Below are 13,671 nucleotides of genomic sequence, written 5' to 3'. Positions count from 1 at the left end.
AACTTTGACAGTTTCATGTGCTTGAAAATATCTGCAACCTTTCCCCTTCCTTTTGCCGTATAAAACTCCTGTCTCGGAAGCTGCTTGTAGTCGGCTTTGACGTAGGTTTCGTCGTCCATTACCACGCAGTCAAACTTCGTCAGCATCGTCATGTACAGCCTCCGGGATCGCGCTTTGGCCGTCGTATTTGGTTTTTCATCGCTATTTGGAGTCACTACCTTCTTGTAAGTCGATAGTTCGGCTCGTTTTTTGGCTCGATGCAGACTTCCTGGCTGTCGACAAACGTTCCCCAAACACTTTAATTACATTTGAAATGGTTGATTTGGCAACTTTTAGCGATTTTGCCAGCTTTACGTGCGAGTAGCTTGGATTTTCGCGATGTGCGAGCAACATTTTGATACGCTGCTCTTCTTCCTTGGACGGCATTTTGACAACTGAAGAGTGAATTCCAAAATCAAAATAGGAGCAAAATTCTACACACACGCACACCTTCAAAATGGAGGTGTTCAGATTTTTAAATGCAAAATTCAAAGAAATACGTCAAGTTGATATTGACCAAATTTTGACCGTATCACCCTTCACCAGTGCTTTTTTTTGCAGTCCGTAGCTCATTGATCTACTTTTTTCCGAAGCATGACCGGTTTTTTTCTAAGACTTTGAACAACGGAATACCTACTGAAGTGTTGTAGATGAATATTGTCTGAGAAACATATTTGAGTTAGATTACGAGGTTTTCAAACTATAAACTGTAAAAATCTCTTGGTTTTGGTGGTTTTGGTTAGGAGTATCAAATTGACACTCCAGGAACTCTAACGGGTAAAAATTTCTGGGATGGATAATGGTTAAAATCTATGAATTTGCCCAAGACTCTGGAAGATTTAGCTTGTTTGATTTGAGCATATATAACTTTTTTTTTTTAGAAATCCTTCAATTAAAAAAAAATTCTACGCTTTAATAAAATTAGCTACATCTACCAAACTTTTGAGCACATTCAAAGATATTAACCATCGAGAAGAATAAATTAAATTGAGAGTATAAGTAAAATTAAGAGTTTAAAATAAAGCAGTTTGAAATTCTCGCAAATCCACTCCAAATTAAAAATTAAAGTTGAATTTTAAATTAAAAAAAGCAATGTTAATGAATCAATAATAGTGTTAAAGAATATTTACGCCAAGTAAATATCGAAATCCCTGCAGATTTTTTTCGTCAAGATTAAATGTTTCTTTATCAGCAATAATTTTTATTTAAAATCGATTAAAAATTTAAAATTCTGTTGATGATATTTTTAAGCTTAAAAAATGTTTTTTTTCATTAAAACGTAATTTGCCTAATAAACTCATATTGTACTTTATGATATTGGTTTTTCAGTTGAAATTTTGAAGTTGAGTTCACAATAAAAATTATTAATCTGCGATCTTTTGCAATTCAAATTCCTTAACAAAGTAATCATCTTAATATTTTTATCTGAATTTTGAGTGATAATTCTGAATCTGAATTTTAAACCTAGATTCAAAATTTGAATTTGGAATTTGTTTCTGAATTTCAAAACGATTTAAGAATCTAAATTTCAAGTTCATAATTTTATAAATATGAGCCAAGATGTATTTCAGAGAATTCCAATGAGAATCTATAATTTAAATTTTGAAGTTTTGGATTTCAATTTGAATTCATTATTTTAGTTATTTATTTTTAATCCGTCTTGTGAATCTGAACTCCAGATTTAAATTTCAGATTATGAATCTGATTCATATTTTTCAATTCTGAATTGCTATTTTAAAGCTTTTTTATGTTTAATTGTGCATAAAGAACTAAGTACGTCTCGGTGGTCGAGTGGTTAGCGTGATAAGACGGTAATCGCTGGTCCATTGATGGCATGGGTTCGATTCCCATCTGGTAGGTGTTAAATGTTGATCTTAAGTTGTCCACGTCATTTATTCAGTCTGTAAAGGCTAAATTGGCTAAGACGGTATAGGTATGTCTTTTTTTAAATAAAAAAAAGCTCAAGAAATTTGAATTCCCTCCGACGGTCATGGTGAACTGAGATACACTAATTCTTATGATGGTGTGATAGTTGATCTATAAATCTTACGCTGAACATTTTATTGAAAAATATCATCAGAGTAAAAAGTTATAAAAGTGCGGCCGGTGACATAGTCTGAGCGATGCGATGCGAATTGGCGAACGCGGTGAATGCGAACTCGAGCGGCGGAACAAATTAACACGCATCGACGCATTGTGTATGTCAGGTTTAAGCGATTCACATACATTTTTACAAATGTGGTTCACCGCATTGAATCGCATTCGCCGGTTCGCATCGCATCGCATCGCATTGACTATGTCATCGGCCTGAGTCCAAAATATAAGTCGGCCTGAATTGCCTAATGTTTTGCTGATGGCCGACCAAATGAAATAAATAAAACCAATTTTTTCTCTGAGTTTCAGGAAACTAAGATTCATTAGCTATTTTAAGAAAAGCTGATGAAATGTGCTAAATTTTCCTTAAAGAACATAATTTTCACATAAAAATTCCACTTATTTGCTTAACAAAATAGAATTTTTGTCATAGAACACTCAAGAAAGCTCCTCAATAATGTCAAAACTTTTTTCTATGAATTTGCCTATCAAATGTTCTTATGAAGGCAGAATAATATTGATAAGAAAATTTATTCATGCATGTTTATCTAGAACTTATTGAGAGACTCTGGAACCAGCTTTTAATATTATAATAGCAATAAACTGATCGTGTTTGCGAATTTATTTTTCAACGATGAATTTTACTTTATACTGTTAAATAATCTTTCTTTGAAACGTGATATCTTCAACACAATTTGCACTCGTTTTCAGAATATAATTTCAAAAATCAGAATCAGAATGTAGCATCAAATTCACTTTCAGAATCAAGAATTTAAATTTGAAAATTACAATTTTGTCGAAAATAAGTACAGTAACTATTTATGCTAAATTTATTAGACCGCATATTGCGTTCTCGTGCATTCAACAACATATTTTTGTTAAGTTCATTTAATATAAAAAAATATTATCGTATGCTGCGTACTCCAGGCTTCACTAATTTAATTTCAAGAAAAAATATTAACAAGATGGTTTTTCACAGCACTCAATGTAAAATTTTTCGAGTTATATAATGTCCACACAGCATTCCACGGAAGTTTCGTTCTTCAAACAACACTTTCAACTTATTTCTTCCATCATTTGGTGGAATTAAATGTGTTCTCTCGCAACGTAAGATTTATTGATAAAAAAAAGTTATGAATCCCTGCCGTAATCCTCGTATGATCCTTCCACAATAAATTTCCAACCAGAACCGATAACCGAGCACCCGATAATATCAATCTCAGCTTAACCTTGATCACAACTAGACTGAGAAAACTCGAATTGAAATGTTGTCAGATGTTTATCGAGCTGACGCGATCGTTTCCTGCCAATGTGGGGACGACCATACATGTGAGACTCTCGATTACATTGACCATTCATCAATTCAATGAATGCCAACTTCGCTTACAACTTTTCAATCACTTCGACAGAGTTCCCTCTCTCATTTCCTGTTATCGTAACGTAATGTATGGTTGCACCTTTTACGCTGAACTATATTCGATGCAGAAGCCAAGCTTTGGACGAAAGCCAACTGCCGTACGGTTTTTGTTTTGGATTGATGTTAACTCTTCAATGTGAACTGTTCTTATGGTTACAATTTGAATTATGTACATTTAAAAGCAGCGCAAATGAGATTTCCGAATGCAACTCTCTGGAGCCACTTTTTTGATACAGTTTCATATTTTTGTCAGTGTGTTACTGCCCATGACATTTTTTTAGGGAAAATTGATGCTCGGTTATAGCGAATTGTTGGTTATGCCATTTTTCATGAAAATCTGGCAGTTGATGTCCCGACTTCAACATATATGAAAACAATCTATGCAAAATGTAAAAGCAACGGAATTGTATGGCTTAATTCTAGCAAATATTGAGATTAATTGTAAAACCAAACGATTCCATACTGAATGAATTTTCAGTTATGTTTGGTCGAGATTCAACGATCGATGATAAATACCTTAGCGACCATTCGAATATCACGGAACGCGTTTAGGGAGAGGAGGGGGTATAACAGCTTGTTACGTTTTATGGAGTTCGAAGTGTGATTACGATTTTACGATTGTGTTACGTACGGGGTCGAAAATAATTGAATTGATTGAGTGAATTTGAATTCCCGATTTCGAAATTCCTAAATTGTTTATGTAACGCGGAGTTTCCAGGAAAATACTTCACGTCTACGCTCTAGAAGGTTTTTTTTAGTAAATGAAATGCGGAAGTTCTTCAAAAATTAATTGTATAGTTGTTGTCTCAAATCACAGATAGGATAAAATTTCAACAACGGTGTTTTTCACCAACCACTTAATCGTTTGTCTTTACGTTCTTTAGGTACGATTTGTTTTTTTTTCGAGTAGTACCTAGTACTGTAAAACGGGGTAACTTTGATCACCGGGGTAAATTTGACCAACAATAAACTTTTCCACATTATCATCAATTACTCAGTCTATAGTTTGAATTTTTGAAAACTGGTTTCTTCGTTTGAAAGCCTATTAATTGAGAATCAAATAGGCAAAATTTGGTTTGTATTTGATTTTTTTTTCTGTTAGTAAAAATCTTATTTCAAAATCATAAAATATCCATTTTTTTCAAGGTTCACAAAAACAGCTCTCCTGATGATACCAAAAAGCATTTAGAAGCAAACGGGTTGCTTAATGTGAAAGAACAACTTTATTTCTTTTTATATGAACAGTTTTGGTGCAATTTTTATATTAATTTAATGGTGAATTTTTGATATTCAAAAAAAAAAGGACAAATAGATAGGAACCCTATCAACTCGTTAACTTTGAAGAAAAAATGTAAATCGAAATAGTGGGAAGGCCTAGAGGAATTCATTCAAAACGCTCCAAATTTGTTGAAAATCAAGCAACTCGAAAGATGAAAGGTAGATTGACGATTTTTTTGGCACATTACTTTTTATTTCTTGGTTTTAAAGTCTTAAATATAGAGACTTTTAAAAGTATGTCTTCAAATCTACAGTCATAGCATACTTTCATGCAAAAATTTATAATTTTAAGACAAAATCAATCTTTTAAGCCCTTTCAGCCATGCAATAATTGGATAAATTAAAGATGCCCGGATATTTTTGAAAAATGCCCGAAATTTGCCTGGATTTATTCGATTTGCCCAGATTTTTGGTCGACAATTTTGAAATCAAATGTCCGGCCCGGATACGTGCTAAAATTCTGGCAACATTAGTTTAAACAACAGTTTTTCGATAAATATAAGTTTTATCATGCTACATTGTGTTCATGGATCATTTAATAGAAAAACGTGTCTTTTTGAACTGAAGGGATCAATTGAACCCATAGGTTACATTAAGGGGGGGGGGGGGGGTCTATCGGGTATAAAAAAAACACCATTTTCACGATTTTTTTCTAGAGCTATCGTTCAAACAAATGTATTCAAATTTTTTGCATTATACAAAGCATTGTTAAAACAACATTTAGTAATTTTTTCGTAGAAAAATATTGAAAAATGCGCCGGTGACGGAGCACTTTCGAGGATGCCTTTTAGAAAACAGGATTTGCGGTGGACACTGTATCTCAGCACAGAATCATCTGAAGTCAAAAAATCAGAGCAAAATATTTTTAATAGATGTTTTTCTGGACCCCAACGTTTTTATTTAACTTAAAAAAAATTTATGAAATTTTTGTGGCTGTTTGAAGTAAAAACTACGATTTTTCACGAAAAAATCCACCATTTTTCACCTGTAAAATCTCCTCAAAGTAAAAAAAAAACAAAAAAGAAAAACGAAAGTTGGGGTCTAGTATTTTATATGTAGAAAATATGTTCCAAATTTGAAAAGAATCGGATAAGTAGTTTTCAAATGACGATGTCCACGGACTTTAAAAATGTGCTTTCGAGAAAAACGCGTTTGAAGTTTCTGCTCTTGCCTTCTTGCAGTATTAGATAGGAGGAGATAAAGGCCTATAATTTCTACAGTTTTGCTTCAATTGACTTGAAAATTTGACATAACATTCTTGAAATGTTTTACAATAAGAAAATAAAAAAATAAAAAAAATCGATTTTTTGAAAGTGTTAGACCCTACCCCGCCCTTAAGAAAACTGTTCGTTTTTACTCGATTACACTTTATGACAAAAACTATGCGAAACATTAACCTACTAATCAAATGATGTACTAATACAATTCACAAAGTGAAGTTATAGACGAAACAATGAACAAAACACAATTTCAGAGCTTCAATAGCTTCGATGAATTTAAACGAGGGATTAGAAAATTGATTAGATTATTAAATCTAACGTTTTGAGTTTTATACAATTCAGTTTCATTGGCCAATTTCTATCTTTTGATTTATCATTGATGACTAATGTAGTCGACTCAACCATCCAATTTTGAGAAGATTTATTGTAAAACTGTTTAGTACTGCGAATTCAAACAAATGATATCTTAGAATTTAACATTGATTACTTTTCAAAATAATTAATGGGATGTTTGTGCCCATGAATAGAAAAATTTAATTGGGGACTTAGGTTCAGAGATGATCTGTTTTCATCAAAAACTATTAGTGAGCTTTTAACATTTAAGGAGAACTAATAATGAAACAGTGTAAATTAAAAAAAAAGCAAAACTATACACACATACAATTGAAAACATGCAAAGTAAGTTTTGTTCTGAAGTCCTGAAGTCCTTTTAGGAATTTCTGAGTAAATACAATTTAAACAACCCAATGTACAAGAAGATTATCCATCTTGAAAAGTGAGATAATCTCTAACAGAGATTTTCATTAGATAGGGGATGAGAAAGATAAAAAAAACAGTTTCATCTTTTGAAGAAAAAAATAAAGGGCCAAATCTATCCAAGCTTCCTAAAAAATGATGGATATACAAAATGTTTTTCGTGAAAGGAGGAATTAGCATTCAAGGGAAATTAATTCAAATTTCTTTTAATCAAAACCTCATAAGAATAGTTTTTTCAATAATTTGAAAACGATAAACAGAGTGAATAATCTCAATAAAAACTTTAAAAAGACTAACATAACTTATATGGCCAAACTTGGGCCAATTTCTTATAATGATGAATATAAAGCTTCCAAAATTTCAAAAGGTTGAACGATTCATTTTGATTTATATTATATGTGAACCCGAGCAAGGCCGAGTAAAATCAGCCGTGTAAATATAAAAACGAATGTTTGTCTGTCTGTCTGTTCCCTATAAACTCGAAAACTACTGAACCGATCAATGGGAAATTCGGTATGTTAGAGTTTTTAGGGTCGGAGATGGTTTCTAAAATACTTTCAACTCGCTCCGACTTCAAGGAAGGGGAGCTCCTATACAAAATTCATAAAATTGAGACACAATAAGAACAATTTTTGGAAACTTCTGAACCGATAAACGTAAAATTTGTGGTGAAACCGTTTTCAAGACCGGGAATGGTTTCTTCAACACTTTCAAACCCTTCCGAATCCGAAAAAAGGCTGGCTCCCATACAAAATTTACAAAAAAAAACACAATTTGAACATTTCCTTGACCTGATGAAATGGCTCCTGCTAAAAGGTTTTTGTATGTAAATAAGTAAAAAATTAAAATTTTAGAAATTCAGCTATTTATGATTCTACCTGCTCTAGAAAATTGAGTATAGTTAGGGTAATAATGCCCAAAATGCCTTTGCAGGGTAAAACGCCAACGACTAGATTTTTATAGATTTTGAAGATTTGCGTAGTAAGTTCTTCTTACACAAAAAAGTTCAAGAAATCTATATCTTATAATTTAAAAAAGCCGTGAAACGTGAATAACCATCATATTAAATTAAATGGTGGCTATTCATCACTTAATTTGAAAAAATGAGCAAATGAAATAGGCTTTTACGCCAAGGTGATTGCTTAAAACATCCTCTCCCCTGATATGATTGGTTTTTCAAAGAATATATACAAATTATCAATTGATAAAAAACTGCTGTAAATTATTGTTTTATTATAAATTGAAAATTTATCAAACTTTTAATATCCGGTCAAAATACCCCCATCGAATTTTGGACAAGTCGCCCTTCTCTCAAGGTGCTGTTCGGTAAGATGTGAACAAAACCACGTGTTTTACTCTAGATTTTGGAGTAAATTTTTCCATGAAAACAGACCGAATATAAACATAATACATTGATCTTCTTCTTTGCTTAGTCCTTAATTATTATGAGAATACATGATAATTACAACTTTAAATCGGGTTTGAGTAAAAAACATGAAAAAAATAGTTCACTGAATTTGTCGCCAACAGCAGCAGAAAAATTTGGTTCCAAGTTGCAACCGACGCATTTGAATGCAAAGTCAAAAATTTCTAAATTATTCATTTTGTCATTGATATATGTTTAAAATCCGCTTATTTTCATGTGTAAATAAAATTGAAAAAAATATTTTTTTCATTTTTTTCCGATTTTAAAAAGAGAATTTATTTATTTTCACTGTGAAAATTGTGTTGTTTTCGAGTCGTGTTGATCCAATGTTTTGGAGCATCTTGCATACACTAGGGCGTTTTACATCCAATGATTTCAATGGTTGCTTTGAGAAGCGATTGTAAAAACCTGAAAACTTTGTAAGTTTTTACGATAACAAGTAATTATAATACATGATGGTGAAATTAACATACAATTATTACTAAAAATTTTCGGTGCAAATCCTGAGAAACGTTCAAATAAACTGGCTGTAGTAATGATATATTAATGGTGCTATCTGGTTCCATACACAACCTCTCATGAACTTTTAAGCAAAGTCAAACAAAGAACTCAAAAAACGGTCATATATGTTTGTATTTTTTGCGTTGAAAAACGAAATTTAACGACTCAAATAGCGCCTGTTTCGGATCAAGCGGCTCTTGCCAGCTAAGTACCAGATAATGTACATACTTAGCTTGATCAAAAAAAACTATAAACAAATGGTTAAAAATCAGAAAAAAACCATTTGAACGCAGCTGATTTGCAGCGATTATAAACTATTATTTCAAGAGTTTTTCTGTTGTCTTTGGAATGGTCAAAAATTTAAGTCGGTTTTGAAAAAAAACTCGTAAAAACAGGGTTCGCTCAGGCCACTAATTTCGAGCCCATTCAGTATTCCAGTTTCACAGTTTCCAGACCCAATTTTAGTATAATGATGTTGTCTGCTTTTTGAAAGATAATTTTGATATTGAAGAAATTAACGCGTTGCTCGAAAATGCAAATGTGACAGAGTCCATTGATTTGGATGTCATAAATTCTACAAGATAGAATAATATCGAAAGGAAAAAAACACTTACCGAATAACTTCAATTTCCTCATCCTTCTCCAGAAGTCGGCGCTCGGTGTCGTGACGGAACTGGCCATACTCAGCAGACAGAGCCTGAGCACGTTTTTCTTCCGCTTTGCGTCCCTGGAATTGGAAAGTTTCTGTTAATTATGGTAATGATGCTGGAGGGTGAGTGGGCAGGTTGAGCTTACAGCTTCGGCTTCCTTGTAGGCCGCGGTCAGCTCCTCACGCTCGTTCTCCAGACGACGCAGCTCGACTTCATAGTCATGAAGACGGCGTGTCAGCTCGGTGACAGTGGTGCGAGCTTCGTGCAGCTCCTTCTGCAGCTTGTTGTTGTCCCGGGCGAGCTGATCCTTCTGCTCACGGGTTGTGTCCAGGTCGTGGCTCAGTCGCTGGTAATCTTGGGTCTTCTGTCTCAGATCACGCTGCGACTGATCGTACAGGGTGATGGTTTCCTCCAGACGAGTCTTGATTTCGATATTGGTTTTCTCGAGAATTTCGATACGTTTGGAATACTCGCGGAGGCCATTGTTGGCCTTTTCCAAATCGATGAGAAGAACTTCGATTTCGCTGGACAGGCGACTCTTTTCCTTTTCCAGTTTGTTCAATCGGAGCTGAAGAGATTCGATGTGTTCCTCGGACTCCTGGATGCGAACGGTGTACTTGCGACGAATTTCTTCAACCTCTTCGGTGCGAGCCATGCATTCAGCCTCGTACTTCGATTTGAAGGTACCGGCTTCGCCATTGGCCTTCACCAGTTGTCGTTCCAGATCCAGACGAGCCTCGGATTCTTCCTCCAGCTGCAGTCGGATCGATTCCAGCTCGGTTTCGACCTGATGCAGGGTGGACTCCAAAATGGAACGGCGGCGATCATCTTCCTCCAGACGACGCTTAGCCTCTTCGAACTGAGAGTTGAGCTGGGTCTTCGAAAAGCTGATGCTTTCGATGCTGATCTTCAAATCCTGAACCTGCTTAACGAGGTCGATATTCTCCTGCGACAGTCGGGTCTTGTGAGAGGTGATATCGATGATGGTACGGTTCAGCTCTTCGATGCGGATGTTCAGCTCTGTGATTTGCACTTCAAGTTTCTCGATGGTTTTAATACTGACTGATTTGTCCTTCGACAGGCTCTCGATTTGAGACAGCAGCTCATAGATCTCGGCTTGCAGTTTTGACTTCTCCTTCTCAACTCTGTTGATGAAAAAGGAAGAAATGGAAAATGTCAGTACGGAACAGAATTTATCTTTTACACCGAGAGATGTCGATTGTTGCGGGATGGCGTGACCTTCGAAGTTAGTCTGATTCACGCTTAGCGTCTACGTCATACTTTGCAGATTTATTTTTCCCATGCAAATCATCCATTTAGCGCAGAGGAAAAATACTACCATCGCTCGGTTAAGTTATGATCAACAAAGTGTGAGCAGTCTGCTAAAATTAGTTCAGTTTTTCCCATTTTTCACCCCCCAAGTCAAGCAATATGTTTACACGAATGCCTTTCTCAATACGCGGCCAGTCTAAGCTGAAATGATCGCGGGAACGGTCCCGGCAATGGTGATCATGATGATGATGATGGTATTGATGATGCTTTTAAGTTGAGAATCTTTGAGAGGAATATTATTTTTTTTTTCTTTGAGTCACGAAGGTGCGAAAAGAGGATTGTGACTCTCTTTGGCGCACAAACAAGATGAATTGCCTGAGATTTTTTCCCTCACATTTTGCCTTAGATTTGAACTTATGGATTCACGGCATTTTCAATAGGGAAAATAATAGTGACGTGTGCAGAAGAATGAGATGCTCACGTGAAATATTTTAATTGCTACATCGCCGGGGGGTTTTCCATACGGCGTCCAGTAGAAGATTTGGTCCGTTTAAAATGGATTTGTTGGACGTGTTTCAAATTTTCACACCTCAAAACCCTCGAGTGCTTGACTTCCTAAGCCAACAGCGAGAGTGGGAGTCGAATTGCATTCGTTGCAAAAATTAGACCACATCGGAGAAGATGAATCACAAAACCGAACGCCCACAACCGTTTCCCGACACATTAATGCACCGAATTCTCTGACATAATCCCACTTTAATGTTTTGAGGAATTTTCTTTTCATTATACCTAAAGAATATATAATTTAAGAAAAATAGCTCATAAAGCTTAGTTCTTTTAGAAATGGGACAGTTACGAATGCCTGTATCTAAAAAACCATTCGGTTGAACGAAATACTTTCTATGAAGAAAAATAAGGTAATGTTATGATCTTTCATGAAAAAATTTGAAAAAAAATATTTACCGTTTTTTGTTAAAGAAATTTCTACTTTATTCTTGCTTTCTCCCATTGGCCGGCGCACACTTTTTTCAGTCATGGTATTGATCAGTTTCTCCAACTTACACTTCGAAAAATCTATATTTTAGGTGGCTTCACCCTCCTTCTTCAATTTCTGATACTTTTTGGTCCAATACTTCTCTGGAAACTGGAAACTGGAAGCATTTTAGTAAATACAGTTGTTTCGAAATGAACAAATTTGATTATTTTTGACCACATTTTTGAACGTTTTTTTTTCGATACCGGTTTTACAGCTTAAGAGCTTTGGAACTATCAAAAAATGGTTGTTTGAGGCTGGATTTCAATGAGTCATCACTAGGCAACACTTTCAGCTTATCGGAGAAAATTGTTTTGGACATTTCAGCGATCTACCCTTAATTTTTCGTTTATTGAAAATTAAAAATGTTGGTATGAGACTTGACTTCCTTTATGATCCTTAACCGTTGTTGCCGATCATGTGCTTCTCTCCAATGCTTGATTTGAACTTTGTGGACATTATTGACAGTGTTTGCATACTTATCCACCACAAGAACTCAGTAATTCTTTGAATAATCAACGGTTTTGTCAGCTATCAATTTGATAATGACGTATTTTCAAGGAAACTGTGCAAAATTATTTTTTTCTTTTTCTCTTGCATCGTACATATCTCAAAAACGCGTAAATTTTAAATTTTGAAAAAAATAGGTCGGATAGTACTTTTTACAGGCAACAAAATGCTGTCAAAATTTTCAATATCAAATAACTAGTTAACGAGCTATTAGCAAATGAAAGTGTCCCATTTCTAAAAGAACTAAGCTTTATTCCAAGTAACCGGAAAACCAATTGCAACAATACAAGTCTGATTCATGCCAGTGTTATCTGTTGGAAAATTTATGTAAGAAAACAGCGATGGATTTCTAAATTTAGACAAGGAATCCAGATTCAGAATAAAGATTCAGAATTCAGATTCAGAATATAGATTCAGAATTCAGATTCAGAATTCAAATTCAGAATTCAGATTCAGAATTCAGATTCAGAATTCAGATTCAGGATTCAGATTCAGAATTCAGATTCAGAATTCAGATTCAGAAATCAGATTCAGAATTCAGATTCAGAATTCAGATTCAGAATTCAGTTTCAGAATTCAGATTCAGAATTCAGATTCAGAACTCAGATTCAGAATTCAGATTCAGAATTCAGATTCAGAATTCAGATTCAGAATTCAGATTCAGAATTCAGATTCAGAATTCAGATTCAGAATTCAGATTCAGAATTCAGATTCAGAATTCAGATTCAGAATTCAGATTCAGAATTCAGATTCAGAATTCAGATTCAGAATTCAGATTCAGAATTCAGATTCAGAATTCAGATTCAGAATTCAGATTCAGAATTCAGATTCAGAATTCAGATTCAGAATTCAGATTCAGAATTCAGATTCAGAATTCAGATTCAGAATTCAGATTCAGAATTCAGATTCAGAATTCAGATTCAGAATTCAGATTCAGAATTCAGATTCAGAATTCAGATTCAGATTCAGAATTCAGATTCAGAATTCAGATTCAGAATTCAGATTCAGAATTCAGATTCAGAATTCAGATTCAGAATTCAGATTCAGAATTCAGATTCAGAATTCAGATTCAGAATTCAGAATTCAGATTCAGAATTCAGATTCAGAATTCAGATTCAGAATTCAGAATTCAGATTCAGAATTCAGATTCAGAATTCAGATTCAGAATTCAGATTCAGAATTCAGATTCAGAATTCAGATTCAGAATTCAGATTCAGAATTCAGATTCAGAATTCAGATTCAGAATTCAGATTCAGAATTCAGATTCAGAATTCAGATTCAGAATTCAGATTCAGAATTCAGATTCAGAATTCAGATTCAGAATTCAGATTCAGAATTCAGATTCAGAATTCAGATTCAGAATTCAGATTCAGAATTCAGATTCAGAATTCAGATTCAGAATTCAGATTCAGAATTCAGATTCAGAATTCAGATTCAGAATTCAGATTCAGAATTCAGATTCAGAATTCAGTTTC

At 34.3% G+C, this 13,671-nt stretch overlaps 1 protein-coding gene across 1 annotated transcript in view; it reads right to left on the bottom strand.

The window, feature by feature from the left end:
- LOC129754292 (paramyosin, long form) overlaps nt 1–13,671 on the bottom strand; it is a 63,779-nt gene that overhangs the window by 23,055 nt on the left and 27,053 nt on the right. The window contains exons 5-6 of the mRNA XM_055750257.1: nt 9,527–10,526; nt 9,346–9,458 (exon numbers count right to left, since the gene is read on the bottom strand). Coding sequence (XP_055606232.1) covers nt 9,346–9,458; nt 9,527–10,526 — 1,113 coding nt within the window. The remainder of the gene's footprint in view (nt 1–9,345; nt 9,459–9,526; nt 10,527–13,671) is intronic.

The sequence above is a fragment of the Uranotaenia lowii genome, chromosome 3 (genome assembly GCF_029784155.1).
Source record: "Uranotaenia lowii strain MFRU-FL chromosome 3, ASM2978415v1, whole genome shotgun sequence".
Classification (NCBI taxonomy): Eukaryota; Metazoa; Arthropoda; class Insecta; order Diptera; family Culicidae; genus Uranotaenia; species Uranotaenia lowii.
The sequence above is the reverse complement of the archived record's forward strand: the minus strand, read 5'-3'. Positions and strand labels throughout refer to the sequence as shown.